Genomic DNA, 16,837 nt, shown 5'->3' on the forward strand with positions numbered 1-16,837 from the left:
CATTGCATGGCGTGTTACCTGGCAACTTTGACTAGATGTACATAAATGCCTTTTCTCTATAATGCAAAAGTCCACTGACACTAGTACCCAGGTATTTTGATGAATTAGTCACTATATCATTTAGTGATTTATCCAGATGTTAAGGGGGACAACGAATAGATTTTTTAGTTGAAATTGACTTTGGTCATTCATAAGCATAGTTACAATGAAATAATAAATGTGTACAAAATCAAGTTTCTCAGTTTTGAAGGAAAGGTTATTTTGATAGTTTCTGAATTGTACATAAAGAAATGTAACCTAATTTTAACTTAGCCTAAAGCTTTGTGTTTCTTTGTATTGTTGCTTCTGATGGATGTTACCATTTATTTGTTATTTCTATCAGGGTTTGTGGCTTTGTGCCATAGCCTTGAGAGAAAACATTAGGAATCTTGATTTTAAAAAACTACTATCCTTATCTTCCCAATTTCCCTATCTATAGAAGATTACAGAATGATTAGCTCCTTAACAATTAAAATTTAGATGCAGGCTAAAAGAGAGTAATTTAGGGCTTTTCAGTGGAATTAGGCATAATAATTCACACTCCATGAGCACTCAGCAGTGGTAGTAAAAGTGGAAAACCTATGACTTTAATTTGTACGCACTTAGTGTCTCCGCTGCACTGTGTTAAATTCTGCATTTGTTCAGAAATTGTAGCTGAAATTAGCCCTTTTCCCAAAGTCCCGGTTCAGTTTATGTCCTACTGCTAAAACTCACCCGTTAGAGGCACTGTGTACCTGAGGTTGTTTTTAGCAGATGAAGGAAAAGCAGATATATCAGGTTTGGGGGGCTTTTCCTCTGCATTTCAGATCATCACCGTTGAGGAGGCCAAGCGCAGGAAGAGCACTTGCGGTTACTATGAGGATGACGAGGAGGCTGCCCTGCCGGTCCTGCAGCCCCACAGCGCACTCCTGGAGAACATGCACATCGAGCAGGTGGGCTTTCCCAGGGGACTCAGGACGGGGGTCTCGTAGGCCTTAAAGAAGCATTTCCCATCCCTGCCTGCATTTGCTCTTCTCACGGGGCGGGGTGGTTAGGGAAGAACCAAGTTCTACTGGAAGAACACCAACAGCCTAACAAATACCAGCGTCTGAGAGGTTACATGAGCGCTCCCTGTCACCTCTTCAGGAGTTTGGGGACTTGGCCAGAAACTGTATCCATCGTCTAAGTCCGAATGAAAACCCATTCTTGTCTCCAATACCAGTTTTTAAATTATCCTACTGTAGTCCTAATGCATATTCCTAACACTTAAAAAAGGATCCAGAGGGACGACTGGGTGGCTCAGTTGGTTAAGCAGCTGCCTTCGGCTCAGGTCATGATCCCAGCGTCCTGGGATCAAGTCCCACATTGGGCTCCTTGCTCACCAGGGAGCCTGCTTCTCCCTCTGCTTCTGCCTGCTATTCTGTCTGCCTGTGCTCGCTCTCTCGCTCTCTCTCTCTCTGACAAATAAATAAAATCTTAAAAAAAAAAAAAGGATCCAGATTTATCCTGGTGATTACTACAGAGTTCCAATAGTTTTAACTTACTGGGGTCAATAAAGATTATATAGCAAATACACTTTACTAGCTGTATGAAAACTACCAACCACTAGGAGTAATTTTCCTTTTTCTGTGATTTCCTTTGTTCACTTTATATTTTCTGAAAACCTGTAACTTTAGTTTTATGAAATACTGTAATGTGCTGTATTTGAACTGTAGTAAGGAATCTCTTGCATTTCTCCTGTTAGCTTAGAAACCTGAATTTCAGAGACCTTAAAGAATCAAATTCAACTCCCTCAATTTGCAAATGAATCTGTGAAGGCTCAGGAAAGCCAAGAGATTTGACCAAGCAGCTACAGAAATGGGGTTCATGCTGATATTACAACTGATGTTAAGCATTCTGAAGACTTCAGTACTTCATAGCCTCCTTTGTTGGTATTTTTGAAGAGAGATGCATTATTGGTATTTATGGCAGCCAAGTTTAAGCTAAATGTTAACGTAAGTGAAAGATACAGCAAGGTAAATACAGACTACATTTGACTACTAGCACAAAACACCTGTGTTCTTTGCTCTCACTTCTGTGGGAAGCTGCACTGAGTTGTCAGTAGCAGCTCTGAGCTTATGAGCATTTAGAAAGAACAAGTGGAGAACCATGAACTGTTTGGTGAAGGTCAGGTTGAAGTGTAAAAGGGAAAGCAGGTATCTGATTCCTATCAGGCTAGGTGCTGTATCTCCAGATGTATAGTTGCCTGGTGACCCCTCATTCAAGTCCCTAAGAGGGAGTTTATGCTCTGGCTGGCATCCCTGCCAAGGCAGCACCATCAAGGAAGACATTTTTCCCTTCTCTTTCCCGGGGTATAGTTACAAATATTTGTCAGATTAAAAAGGAGCAACTTGTGAGTAAGTGTGCTTTTGAGCTTGAGCCTCAGGTACTTGCTTAGTGGTAACAAGCTTATTAGATTTGTGGACAGATTGTATATTTACATCTCCATCTTTGTATTTGCAGCTGGCCCGACGCCTTCCAGCACGGGTACAGGGGTATCCGTGGAGACTTGCATATAGCACATTAGAGCATGGGACCAGTTTGAAAACTCTCTATCGGAAGTCGGCGTCGCTAGACAGTCCTGTCCTGTTGGTCATCAAAGATATGGATAATCAGGTGAGGCTTGTTCATCTCACAGAAAACATTTTGTGATGACGATGTTCAAACTTACACAATAGTAGAGAGGCCAGTGTAAGAACTCGCCATCATCAAGAGTTCATAGCTATCAGGACTTTGCCACATACACTTCATAAGTCTTTGTTGGTTTTTCTTTGCTGAAGTATTTTTTTTTTAAGATTTTATTTACTTATTTGACACACGGAGGTCACAAGTAGGCAGAGAGAGAGAAGGGGAGGCAGGCTCCCCACTGAGCAGGGAGCCCAATGCAGGACTCGATCCCAGGACCCCAAGATCATGACCTGAGCTGAAGGCAGAGGCTTAACCCACTGAGCCACCCAGGCATCCCTTGCTGAAGTATTTTAAAGTAAATCCCAATTATTATGTCATCTCACCCCAACATACTTCCAAATGTATCTATAGAAAAAAATGGAGTGTATTTCCAAATACAGTTACATATAGGAATTATTTTTTCCTGTGCTCGCCATATAGTAGGAAGCAATAATGATATTCTGCAACCTAAAGCTGGAAAAGCTGGACAGAAGTCAAGTCTGGATTGGCATATAGTGCAGAAAGAAGTTCCAGTGCCAATACCAGAACTCTTTACAGGTAGCTGAACTAGTGCCCACAAACCTTGCCTGTGTGGTTGCCCAGATGGAGAGCAGTCAGGGCTGAAGTGTGTTGCACCTGAAGGACCCAACTGTTATGATATATAGCAAGGGATATTCTGTACCATTGCTCCTCGCCCTTTCCCTTGGTCTTGGAGGCAGTGGTGAATTCTAGATATTAGCCCCATGCACCCGCACTAGTACTTCTGTCAGCGTGTGTGTGAGTGGAATCTGGGCAGTTTTCTTTCATATACTACCCACTTGGGTTTTTGCTCCACAAAAGGAAGACATCTTTCAAGATTTAGTCATTTCAGTTTGGTCTCTGCTATATCAAGAAGAAATTTCTTTACATTTTTAAGATGTAGATGTCATTCTTTTCTCTTTTGGGCATTGAAGCAGGTTTTGTTCAACAGCCTTTCATTTATTCACATGTTCAGAAAATGTATGAGTGCCTGTTGTATGTGGAGCACTATGAAGCATTGCTTGCTCTGAAGCTATATGATTGTGGGCATTTTAGGGAAATCGATCTTTGCTATCATAATTTGTCTTGGGAGAAATCAGCAGAGAGATGGGGGTACTGGAGGCACTATCTTTCTCAACTCTGATCTTTCCTGTGACTTTATTGCTGTGTTATTATAGATAAAGAATTGTGGGGAGTAGTTTACCTATTATCATTGTTATTATTACTTCTTGATTGATGACACTTTATTTAATCATGATCCAAGTGGGTACGGTCAGGTTAAAAATTTTAAATAATAAACAAAGGTTTAAATGGAATTACATAGGGATTTAATGAAATGTTAGAGTTGTTTTATATGAGCTATGGCTAGATGGTTTTATCACATACAAACCCTCATCATAAGTGTAGATTAGTTCTACTGATTTACCAAAAGATACCAAGTTTGTTGGGGAATGTGTTGGCAGCACAGAGCAGGAATGCAGCACAATTTCACCTGCACCCAGTGACACCCCTCCCCAAGGCAAGAATGTGGCTTTGCTGTGTTTGAGAACAGGGTAGAATAACACCTGTAAATTTATCTGGGAATAAATTATGTAAAATTCTAATTTAAAAGCATTATGTATGCAGAACAGCAGCAAAGGGAGCTCTGCAGAATCAATAGAGAAACAACCATAACTGGTAGAAATTATAAAAACAACAGTCACTTCAAGTCTCTAAAAAACTGCTGTGATATATCCTCAAGGGGTAGGTCCCTAGCACTTCTTACCCTCTACCCATGACCTGTGTTTCAGAGGCTGAATTCCAGGTAAGTATGGCTTAGAGGTGGAGGATTATTTTCTTCTACCCAACCTCTGTAGGGGAGATGCTCTACCTTAGGCATGGTAGAATGAAGAAATATCAAAAGCCTTGCCACAGCTCCATGACCAAGAGCTACTTACCCTGCCTGCCACCCTTCTCATAAAAGAAAAGTGTTCCTCCGAGGGAAGCAGCCACTGTCCAGCCCCCATCTCCATAGCAGACCCCTGGCTCCCAGCTCTAGGAGAAGAGGCAGATTGTAACACTTAGAGCTCTGCTAACCTCCTCCCATGAACACACCAAGGTTACAACTGTACAACAGTTCTCTCTGAAAAGGACCTGCAGACTAACAGAACAGATGTTGTATAACATAGGATGGGGCTGGGGGTGGGGTGGGGTGGGGTGGGGACAAAAGAAAAAAAGCCACAGCAAGATGGGTGGGAGGGGCAGAAAAGCAGTCTTGACAGTACTCCACTCCATCCTCCTAGCGACCCACAAGAGGAAGAGAGATCACAAAACATGCAGCTCCTCTCTGAGAAGTGAGGGGTCAAGTCCCACATTAGGCATGCCAGCCCATGGGACCTGTGCCAGAAAGGCAAGCTCCCAGAACAACGGTCTTTGAAAACAAAGGCTAATTTTGAAAACAAGGCTGATTTTTGGGAGAGCAAGAGGGCTGTAGGAAAGGGAAAATTGCACTGTTGAAGGGCTCACACACAGACTCACTTGCTCTGAGTCTCAACACAGAGGCAGTAGCTTGAGAAGCACCTGGGCTGCATGTGAGGGAGATTTGTTGACTAGTTGACGAGTTTCAGAGAGTATACCTGAGGGCAGGGGTCAGATGGAGATCTCTCTGGGAATAGAGACACTGGAGGGTGCCTTTTTCTTTTTTTTTTTTTACTGCAAACCTGGTGCTGGTGGGTGCCATTTTTAGTGCACTCAGTTTCCCTTGCTAGTGCCACCAGCTCACTCCATGTTCCCCTGTGGCCCCAACCCACCGGGCCACCCTCTGTTCACCCAACTTGGCCTCTGCCCTGCCATACCTGGCCCTCAGGCTGGCCCCAGCTCTGTGCTCATCCACCACAGCCTCTCCAGACGTAGCACACAGACTTTCCCCAGCCCTGCACTCATCCACTTATCCACTGTGGCTCCCACCAGACCCCTTGCACAGGCTCCCCCAGCCTGTACTTGTCTGCCACACCCCCTGGCCTGTCAGACACAGTGGCTGAACTTGCCCTGGCCTAGCCCCTGTCCACGGCGTATCTTAAAAAAACAAAAACAAAAACAAAAAAGGACATAGAGCTCTGAAGCTGTCCCCAAAGGAACGGTTGGACTTTATTTAGAAGAGTATGGACAAGTTCAAGCCAAAGAGGACCGTAGAAAATGATGACAACTGGGGAGTAAACAATTAAGAGGAGGCTGGTAACTGCATAAAGACAACAAGCTAAACTGAGGAGCATCTAGTTGAGCAAAGAGAACCAGGAAAAGAGACCACTAAGGAGGGCCTTCCTAGAGTTAGGAAAAACTTCATAAACTGGCCAAAGTTGCAGGGAGGGCCCAATTTTAGTCAAATTAGACTGTGGAATAACTTATACCACAAGGCACTGTGGAAAATAGAGCAATCATCAGGCAATTGATGGAGTCTGATTTATACTAACTTAATTCCAGATAAGGTACATAAATGTTACTTTGATATTGCTCAATTACATTTTCCCATTTTTGTGGTAATTTTGTTATATATATTACATTGATATATATTGAAAACCCAATGATAAATTGTGCATTAAGGAGGGCACTTGATGGAATGAGCACTGAGTATTATATGCAACTGATGAATCATTATATTCTACCTCTGAAACTAAGAATATGCTATATGTTAATTAAATTGAATTCAAATAAATAAATTTTAAAAAATAAAAAGATTACTACTTCATGTAAGGTTTTCTACTAAAGAAGCTGAGAGAGGAGAGGAGAGCAAATACACATTTGTAGGTTTTATTATATGAACCTTTTTGTTTTTGTTTTTGTTTTACCACTTCTGGCTGTCTCAACTTTTTTTTCCTCCATGGATTCCTTTGTTCTGTTATTGGCAAATATATTACATTTTTAATGGTATAGACTCAACAATATCATTATATACATACCATAAAATTTCTTTCAAGATAAATGAATAGAAGAGAAAATGGACATTTTCTTACATAACCACAATGCTATGTACCTAACAAAATTAACAGTAATTCCTTAGTATCATCCAGTCCCTAATCCTTAAATAGATTTCCATGATTGCTAAGAAGGTTTTTTAGCTAAGAAAGAATATATTTAGAATCATGAGAGGGTGAAAGTAAGGTGGCTTTTCCTTTTCATTGATCAGGAAAGGACCCACTTCCGTCTACCTATGGCCATTGCCCTTCCTGTCCTGTTTTAAGCATGCTTTTAAAAGTAGATGCCTGTCTCAGTTGTATTTTAGTTCTTTTACTGAAAGATCACCAGGAGAAGGGAAAATGGATTTTTGATGTTTTTGTTAGTGTTTTGTTTTTGTTTGTTCTTAGCAGCTGTAGAGAAGGGTTAGTAGCAGGAAGTATGAAGAACGTTAGTCAGAGTTTCTAGACTTCTCCCCTACCTAATTTTTAGTATTTCAAGTTGCCAGGAACTAAGTGTAACTGGTGAAGAAGAGAGAGATTCTACCATGGTGATAATCCAATTAAAATAATTTTCAAAAGGGGCGCCTAGGTGGCCCAGTGTGTTTAAGCCTCTGCCTTCGGCTCAGGTCATGATCCCAGGGTCCTGGGATCGAGCCCTACATAGGGCTCTCTGCTTGGCAGGGAGCCTGCTTCCCACCCTCTCTCTGCCTGCCTCTCTGCCTACTTGTGATCTCTGTCTATTAAATAAATAAATAAAATATTTTTTAAAAAATAAAATAATTTTCAAAAGTTAAGACATTTTTCAGATAACTTCCATTTAAAACAGTGTTTCTCCAGTGGGTTTCTGAAGTAGGAGGTATATCAGAATCACTTAGGGATGTTTTCAAAATATATATGTTCACTCTTGCCAGCTCTTACCCTTTGCAAGCACTGGTCAGGATCTGAGCAGGAAGACAGGAAACCAGGACAGTGAGAAAAAAAAAAATAAAAACAAAAATTATTGGTTCAAATACATCTAAATCATCCTGAAAGTCCATAGTCTTAACGGCATTGTTATTATTTTCTTAAAAGCCATCTTGAGCCAAGAGATGTTAGATCAGTCATGTTAAGGACACAATCCTTTTTTTTTTTCCCTAAAGATTTTATTTATCTATTTGACAGAGAGAGATCACAAGTAGGCAGAGAGGCAGGCAGGGAGAGAGAGAGAGGATAGCAGGCGCCCCACTGAGCAGAGAGCCCGATGCGGGGCTTGATCCCAGGACCCTGAGATCATGACCTGAGCTGAAGGCAGAGGCTTAACCCACTGAGCCACCCAGGCGCCCCAAAGACACAATCTTAATAAGCATATTGCCAACTCATTTTTATAAATTGAAAGAAAAATGTATTTTCTCTGGGAAATGTCTGGCCATGAATGCACTTATAAAACACACAGGACACATGATTTTGTTCTTTCAACCACTCACTTCTGTGCGCAAGATGCATCTTGTTGTTTAATGTTCCCAGTATGTCATCTGAATTCACTAGAGGAAATCTAACCCTATAGGGATCTTCAGAAATGTTTTAAAATTGGAACAATTGCTGGCCTTTGACAAATACATTCTCTGAGCCACTTAAGTTCCAATTAGGAATAAGGATATTTTATTTGCTTGTTGGTTGTCTTTTTAACTTAAGAGCTCTAATTTAGTAATGGTCTTTGCTGAAAGAGGTTCAATGATATCTCAGAACAGGATTGTGTTGGAGTATTTCAGAAAGCCATTCTTTGGGAGGTTTGGTTTGAAAAAAGATGTTTCTGTTTTCTTTTGACAGATTTTTGGAGCATATGCAACTCATCCTTTCAAGTTCAGTGACCACTATTATGGCACAGGCGAAACGTTTCTATACACATTTAGCCCCAATTTCAAGGTACCTAAATGGGAGAAATACCCAACTGTTGCATTGTCAGGATCATGGGTGGGGTTGGAGTTGGGGGATGGCACTGGAGCAGCAGCTATCGCACAACCTTATCTGGACTCACGCTAGGCTGGGTCTGCTCTTCATGGCTATAGCACACAGACTGCTTTTAGGGTCCCTCCTTGGGTCTTGAAAACTGCTCTTTCATGTGTTCTGGGATCTAGGGAAGGATGATAGCAGGTCAGAGCCAACATGTGCTTGAAGAGGTCTTTCCTACTTTATAACTCCTTTGAAGATCTTATCCTGCTATAGGAAAGGTCTGGCAATCTGGAGCTTCCTCAGTCAAGGGCTAGTTTTCTTCCACACAGACGTACTATCCCAATAATTCCCTCTTCCCTGATTCTCCAAATTGAAATGTCTGTTCTCTGTCTTGTGTTTCTATTCTAAGGTCTTTAAGTGGAGTGGAGAAAACTCATACTTTATCAATGGAGACATAAGCTCTTTGGAACTTGGTGGTGGAGGGTAAGGTTTTTGTTGATGTTATTAATTCACTGCCTGACCTGTGAGAGTTTGTTTTGACCTGGGTAACCAATACCTTGTGTCGGGTGATTTCAGTTAGGCCATCTGCTTCATTAGGACAGTGGCCCAATGCAAGAACCTCAGAGTCAAAGATAAAATGATTTATTTATGTGTCTAAATGAGGACTGTTATCATTTGTCTTTTAGGAAAGATGGGTCATTTAAGTGTAATAAAGGAAATGTATTCTTTGTTTTCCAAGCAGTTTAGGGTTTTGTCTGTTGGTAGCATAAAGGAAAGAAGGTGGGGGAAGGGAGGGCAGAAAGTGTGTCACATGAGACTGAAGTGTTTTCACCTTTTTGAATTTGTGATTATTTCAGCGGACGATTTGGTTTATGGCTAGATGCTGACTTATACCATGGACGGAGCAACTCTTGCAGCACTTTCAATAATGATATCCTTTCCAAAAAGGAAGACTTCATAGTTCAGGACCTCGAGGTATGGACATTCGAGTGAAAATCACTCAGACTGCCTTAAAATACCACATTAAAAAGACTGGGTTCCATCAGCCCTCCTAAAGCTGGCTGGAAGACAAACCCTGGCCCTGACTGCCTCATCCATACTGCTTTCTTTCTGCCATCGTCTCAGAGCATGGCCACACCGCAGAGGGATTCTCAAAGGGACATGTGGAGGGCAGACAACGAAGAAAGAGAGTTGAAGTCCGGATTGTTGAAAGACTTTGTACTCGCATTTCCTTCACATCCATATAGCGAGGAATCAGAATATTTATAGATGTATGAGTTGAATGCAATTTTTATTTTTGGTAACTGTGAAAAAAAAAAGATACTGTGGAAATACATACATGCCTTGTGTATTTATCAACATAATTTTCATTACCAAAATGTACAGCATACTATTGTTTGCCATGGAAAAGATTAGTCTCATTTAGAAAAATTGAAAGTGCTTGGCACTTAAAGGGGATATATGATTTTTTAAAAAATTGTCTTATTTATTATTTCTAGTATATTGTCAAAAATGTGTTGGCAGTTTTTTCTTTTAATGTGCAAATCTTGGAATAAAGAAATGTATACATTTTGTGCTATGTTTTGGCAACAAACCCATTTGATTAGTTTTATATTGAATTTTTTTTTTTTTTTGCCCTGATTGTTTAGGGTGATAGGTCTTAAGCAGCATATGTATATGCATAATTCTGAAATTTAAAAACTCATTACCAATATTTATTGATTTGACTATTATAGGCCAGCCTTCCATTTAGTCATTAAAAAGGTACATTTTTACTTACTCTGATCATAATTGTGTGAAGAAGCAGTAGCAGCAGCAGCAGCCATTTCTCACAGTCATAAGTTGGTATTTACAGAAATGGGTACCTTTCTGAATCTAGACTTAGAACAATCCCTGCTTTTGAAAAGAAAATGTTTTGTTTCCTACAAAATCATGTGTATTGATAACAAAAACTTTATTTTCATAGTGTGTTGTGCATAATTTCCCCCAACTTCTTAAATTAACGAATAGGCCTCTGTTTTAAAAGAAACTGAATGTTTTAATTTCTGCATATTTTATATCAAATGAAAAATGTCAAATTAGCCCAATTGTCTTGGTTTCTAGACTCGTTTGAGAAAAAGCAATGCAAAGAAGTACATTCATACCAAAATTGGAATTAAAAAAACCTATTTTTTGACAACCCATTTTCATATCATAAAATACTCTTTGTTAAAAATGATTAAAAAAACTTGTTAAAAATTAAACAATATTATCGATTGCCAAACTTTTATGAAAGCCAAAGACTGCTAATGGAAAAAGTTTTCAAATAATAGCCAAAGCTGAGAAGTAGTCTGTCATAAATTATATCCCCAGTGATCTCTGAAAGGAAAAATTAAAAACAAGTAGCATTTATATATCTGTATTAAAAAAAAATAAAGCCATCTTTATAGAATATTAGCCTCAAGCTGGCAAAAAATTTCCTTTAAATTATTCTCTTATGTTTGGATATTTATGAAAGAGAACAAATTACCAAGTGGCCTCCTGTCAGATCAGCAACTCATTTACCCTATTCACATTCCATGCAAGTTTAAATGAATTCTGTTAAATCTTAAATATGTTGCCTGGGTGTGCTTTCACCCAAGTTCTCCTAGTGAGAACTCTTGATTAACAACATATTGACAGTTTAACCTTAATCTGCTTGTTAAATGATGTGTTAGTGTGAGATATCAGGAATGTCTCATGATGATCAAGTTTAGCATTTACGCCATTTGCAACCATAGGCTATTAACGAACAAAATGGTCATTTTGCATATAGTTCACTCCTATCTAGTTTAGTCCATGATATTATACTTGTGAGAGCATATCCAGATGCTGTGTTCTCTATTTAAAACAGTATTGTCCAATCAGAAATGTGTGGCCCTTCATTTATGGATATTGAGTATATGTAATGCAGTGCTAGCCCAGTATTTTCAATAAAGGAATTTATGCATCCAGTGTGATTTCTTTCCCGAGGATTAATTCAACAGGTATTTATTGGATGCTAGAGGTTCTCCGTGTTTGAGAGGATGATGAAATATCCAAAATTAAACAAGGTCCAGTGCTCATGTTTTTATTGCTGCCTTGGAAAGCCCCTTTTTGTTCCCATTAGCCACCCTCTTGTTCTCTCATCAGTTCATTAAAACTCCTGTTAGTTCTTGAGCGAGTTTCTCTGTTCTTAATCCTTCTAGCTGTTCTTTGAATAGTGACCCCCTCTTTTTAACATCTCTCTTGATCTACTTCCTAATATCCATGAAGGATCTTACCCTCTCATTAGTTTTTCTGATCCCAGGCATCCTGTCTTCTAGCCCTAAAGATGAAGACCTCAGTCTTCACTGCTTCTCAATTCCTCAGTTTATGAGTCTACATTAAAACACTAGGGTGGGAGGGGGCAACCTAATGGCTCACTAGACTCTGTTGAAAATGATTTAGATATATCCCCATGCTACGAGTCACCAGGGACATCCTGATGAGCATGAGAAGTATTACTGCCCTTCATTTGATGTTCTTTTCTTTAATTACTTCCAAACTTCTAAAGGCATGTGAAACGAGACTAGTAAAAGAACTACCTTCCTTTTGAGGAAGGCACTGACAGTCCCTTAAACAAGAAAGGGAAGCTAAAATTCCTATTCTTTTGAGGATGCCTAACTTATTTTTACCAACATAATCAGATAAGAAAGGTAAGGCGGTCTAAACCAAAGGCAGTTCCAGAAATTCTAGGTCAGTTACATTCACCCCTTATGCAAATACCAGAAGTGCTTCTGACCACTTCCTTCTGCCCAATCAGGTCACATACTTCTCATTCAGAGGAAACCCTAACCTCAGAGCATCACATCCTCTGCTCCTACCTCCTTGCCTGTGACTGTTATCCATAGTGATCCCCTAATAGAAGTGTCTTTACTGAGAAAATTAGGCTTTACAATTCACTCCAAAAACTAAAATTCACTCCAATTTACTGCTTGCCTTTCTATTTCAAATCTAGTGTTTCAGAATAAAAAGTAGATAGGGCCTCCTTGGTGTGGTCAGTCAAACCACCAAAACGGTGTTTCTTGATAGAATATCTTTGAGGAACTATTATTTTTCTAGGTCAGTGCTGCTCCACAGAACATTCTATGATGATGGAAAGTTTCCATGAATTTTTCACTATCCCTTATGGTAGCTACTAGCTACAATACTAGTGTTGAACATTTGAAATGTGACTTGAGTGACGACCTGAAATTCTAATTTTCATTTAAATTTAGCCAAATGCGGCCAGCCCCTGCCATCATGAACAGCACAGCTTTAGATCAAGATTCGGCACAGCCAAATCATACTTCATCAGCTATGAACTCAGACTATTATTCCTTCACCAGAAGAGAACGTTGAGTTCTGAGGACTTTTATTTATCTCTGCCATTATCCACACAACTTGGCACCACCTAAAGTAACAGTGTGTGTCTTACTGTTAGGTAAGTGACCAGAGGACTGAGTTCTCTGAATCTTTCCAAGCTGAAAAGTTGAATCTCTATAGGATTATCGATCTCCATTGCTAACCAAAGATAATGAAAACCTCTCCCAGGCCTTGGTTCAAATTGGGATTTTCTGCCTTGGCCATTAGCATATGTTTTGTTCCTGCATTGGACATTCTGCTGCTCATGGTAGCCCCGTAGGATGCCACATCCCTCATCAGACATCCGTCCAAAATGCATAATGAACCACAGGAAGGAAAAACAATTTATTGCTTACACAGAACTGTATATCCAGCTTCTGAATCATCAAAGAATAATGAACCACCAAGAGTGCCCCCAATAGTTATACTTGGTGACCAATCTTCTTTACTAAGCTTGTCAACTGGGATGCCCACTAGCTACATACACACTGAGAGAACCTGCTTGCATATGGACAAAGTTTTCAATATCAAACTGTTAGAATGAAGGATGATCAAAAAGCATTGAAGGCCAGTGGATAATCTTAGTGTCCTATGTACACATCAACAAGGGCCCATCATTTGATCAACCACTTCACCTCTAGGGTTACAAAAAGTAACTGATTTAGCTTCTTAACCTAACCCTTGAGGAAAACATTAAACAGGAAATACCAACAAGAAACACACGCATGTTCAATAAACTTGGATGATAAGGCATGTTTTCTCATGTCTCCACAGCTAAAAAAAAATCCTCCTTACCTTGACATACTCTGAAAACACTGGAATTCAACCGATCAATTCAGCTTTTAATCTCTACAGCAATCCTTGGCTTAACCTCATTCTCCACGAGCTGATGGGTCAATGATATTTTTACCTAACAGCTGACTGAGATCAGCTCTTTCATCTTTGAAGACTCGAGTTAACAGTAAGAATCTTTCTTCAAAGACATGCTGTGTTGAGGTGTTGTGTCAACCTTGGGAGTTGTTAGAAGGCTCCATTATTACTCCATACTCAGCAAGGCCTAGTCGTGTTCTCTTGCAGCATCTTGTTTCCCTATTAGGTTCTCCAAAGGGTCAGAAAAGTGGATAGGTTTGACCTGGAGTCCATGAGGAAGAGTTGAGGGCATGCGGCATGGGTCATATCATCAGATCACCCAGGTAGAACTCAAAGCTTCTACACATTTCAAAAGGCAGCTGGCATAGTGCCCAAGGCGTGAACATTCTGGGTGTGAATCTTTGCTCTAGAGCTTACTATGTGAACTTGGTTAAGTAATGTTAACTTCCATGTGCTTCACTTTCCTTATCTACTAAGTGAGAATAATAATAATGACCACCCAGGATTGTATGATGATTAGAGCACTTACAGTAGTGCTGAGCATAAAGTAAGCACTACTAAACAAGAAAGGAATTCCTCCCCTTCAAATGGAGAAAACTAATAATGTGAGAGTTGCAAAGGAAACTTCATTTTCTAAGACAGCAACTCATTTAGTTATAAAAACTATTTTAAGACACACTGCAATAGTTCCCATTTCCTCTTTAGATATTTTTACTAAGGATTTGTTTCCTTCCTTAATTACAAAAATAATACATGTTGATGGTAATGTTTTCAAAGAGTACAGAAGGCAATTCAGTAAAAGGCAAACATTTTCCTCCCTATATTCTCAGATAACAACCATCAAACTTTCCTGGGTTTCCTTCTAGAGCATTTCTATACACATATACTTATTTATAAATTCTTCATATGAATAGAAGCATACTGTATATACCATTCTTTAGCTGTCTTTTTAATTTAATATACTGTGGACATTTTGTAACATATATATAGACTTACCTCATTCTTCATTGCATGGTCTATCATTGTTAAATGGTTCTTCATTAAAATAACTTTTTGGCTATTAAAAAGTTCTGAGTAACATCCCTGTATATAGAACTTGGTGCATTTATGAATGATATATTTTTGAGATAATTTTTAGCAGTGAGTCAGAGTTACATACATTCTATTTAAAAGGATACTAATTATTCCTCTATAAAAGTTATACTAACTTGGTTACACCAACCGTGTATGAGTATGCCAGTTCCCTCATACTCTGACCAACACTAGTTAGAGATTATGGCCATCTCTTTTTAATCTTTGCTAAAAGGGTATCTTTTTTTCATTTTCATTTTCTAATCATCAATGATGTCGAAAACTTCCCACAGATTGGCTATTTTTGTGTCTTTCTTCCTGAATGTTCTATCCAAATCCTTCCTATTTTTTTCTATTAAGTTTTCATCATCTTACTGATTTTTTATAGTACATAATTAGTTTTTGATATAATGTTCAATGATTTATTCGGTATATCACCCAGTGCTCATCATATTATGTGCCCTCTTTAATGCCCCTCAACCAATTACCCCATCCCCCCACCCACCTCCCTTTTTGCAACCCTCAGATTGTTTCCCAGAGTTAAGAGTCTCATATGGTTTGTCTCCCTCTCTGATTTCTTCCCATTCAGTTCCCCCCCACAACACACTTATTGTCCTCTGCACTATTCCTTATGTTAGTGAAACCATGTGATACTTGTGTTTCCCTGATTGGCTTATTTCACTTAGCGAAATACCCTCCAGTTCCATCCATGTCCATACAAATCACCTTACTGATTTGTAAGCATTCTTTGTATATGCAGCCACAAACTTGCAAGCATGATTCTTAAGGTTGTGGTGCAGAAAGGAATGATCCTTCCTGTTGCTGCTCAAGTTCTTCCTCTAGCTGCTCAAGTTTTAGGGGTATAAATGAAAGAAGATTGGAAAAGAGATTTCGGGGATGTGGTGGTGGTGGTGGCATGTGTAGCTGACCTTGGGGAAAGAATGCCTTCATTTTCAGATCTCTCAGTCATTGGCATTCTGAAAAATGTAGACTGAAGGGAAGTTCCAGTGCTTCAGTGATTTAGGACATTGCCTAGGAGTTACATCACACTTCTGAAAGTGAAACTTAAGACCATTGAAATGAAGAGCAAACTATCCATTGAGTTTGCACTTAGGTAAAGGGGTTGAGAGAAGAGTGCAAACCCAAATGATAAACCGGATTCTTCAATCTAACTTGTTGCGTTGGTTTAGGGAGATTTGTCAGCAACAGCTCCCCACGCAAAACAAAAACAAAACCAAAACAAAACAAAAACAAACAAGAAGGACATTTTTAAGAGCACCTTTCATAAAACAGATAATCTAGGCAAGTTAATACAGTGCCCAATACTATGTAAGCATGTAGTAAATGTTAGCTAGATCCTGCAACCTCCACTTACTAGTAAGTCACTTACCTGTAACTGTTTCCTCTGTGACTCAGTTTCCTCATCTGTAAAATGCAAGCAATAGTACCTTCCTCAAAGAGATGTTATGAAATGAAATTGATTAATATAAGTAAAGTGTCATTATAATAGATATGTTTACTTGTTTTTTCTTTACCCTTCAATATTGTTTGTTCAGGTTGTTACTGCAGCTATATTTTATTGTGTGTGTTTAATATTCTTCTGGGGAGGGGTGTCTGGGTGGCTCAGTCAAACATCTGGATTTTTTTTTAAAGATTTTTATTATTTATTCAACAGAGAGATAAAGATCACAAGTAGGCAGAGCTGCAGGCAGAGGGAGAGGGAGAAGCAGGCTCCCTGCTCAGTCGAGAGCATGATGCGGGGCTCCATCCCAGGACCCTGGGATCATGACCTGAGCCGAAGGCAGCCATTTAACCGACTGAGCCACCCAGGTGCCCCAAACACCCAGATTCTTAATTTAGGCTCAAGTCATGATCTCAGGGTTGTGAGATCGAGCCCTACCTCAGGCTCC

The 16,837-nt window shown here is 39.6% G+C and overlaps 1 protein-coding gene across 9 annotated transcripts in view; it reads left to right on the forward strand.

The window, feature by feature from the left end:
* NCOA7 (nuclear receptor coactivator 7) overlaps positions 1 to 11,576 on the forward strand; it is a 156,525-nt gene extending 144,949 nt beyond the window's left edge. For 5 of the 9 annotated variants that reach the window (XM_032862463.1, XM_032862466.1, XM_032862467.1 and 2 more), the window contains exons 12-16: positions 846 to 971; positions 2,521 to 2,673; positions 8,481 to 8,576; positions 9,013 to 9,086; positions 9,461 to 9,596. In XM_032862463.1, the coding sequence (XP_032718354.1) occupies positions 846 to 971; positions 2,521 to 2,673; positions 8,481 to 8,576; positions 9,013 to 9,086; positions 9,461 to 9,596 (585 nt within the window). Of the gene's footprint in view, positions 1 to 845; positions 972 to 1,762; positions 1,946 to 2,520; positions 2,674 to 8,480; positions 8,577 to 9,012; positions 9,087 to 9,460 lie in introns of those variants that run through there. The other 4 variants (XM_032862462.1, XM_032862468.1, XM_032862469.1 and 1 more) reach the window with 2 other exon arrangements.
* Positions 11,577 to 16,837: the final 5,261 nt, after the last annotated feature.

This window comes from Lontra canadensis, unplaced genomic scaffold, assembly GCF_010015895.1.
Source record: "Lontra canadensis isolate GAN:19392208 unplaced genomic scaffold, GSC_riverotter_1.0 scaffold23, whole genome shotgun sequence".
Classification (NCBI taxonomy): domain Eukaryota; kingdom Metazoa; phylum Chordata; class Mammalia; order Carnivora; family Mustelidae; genus Lontra; species Lontra canadensis.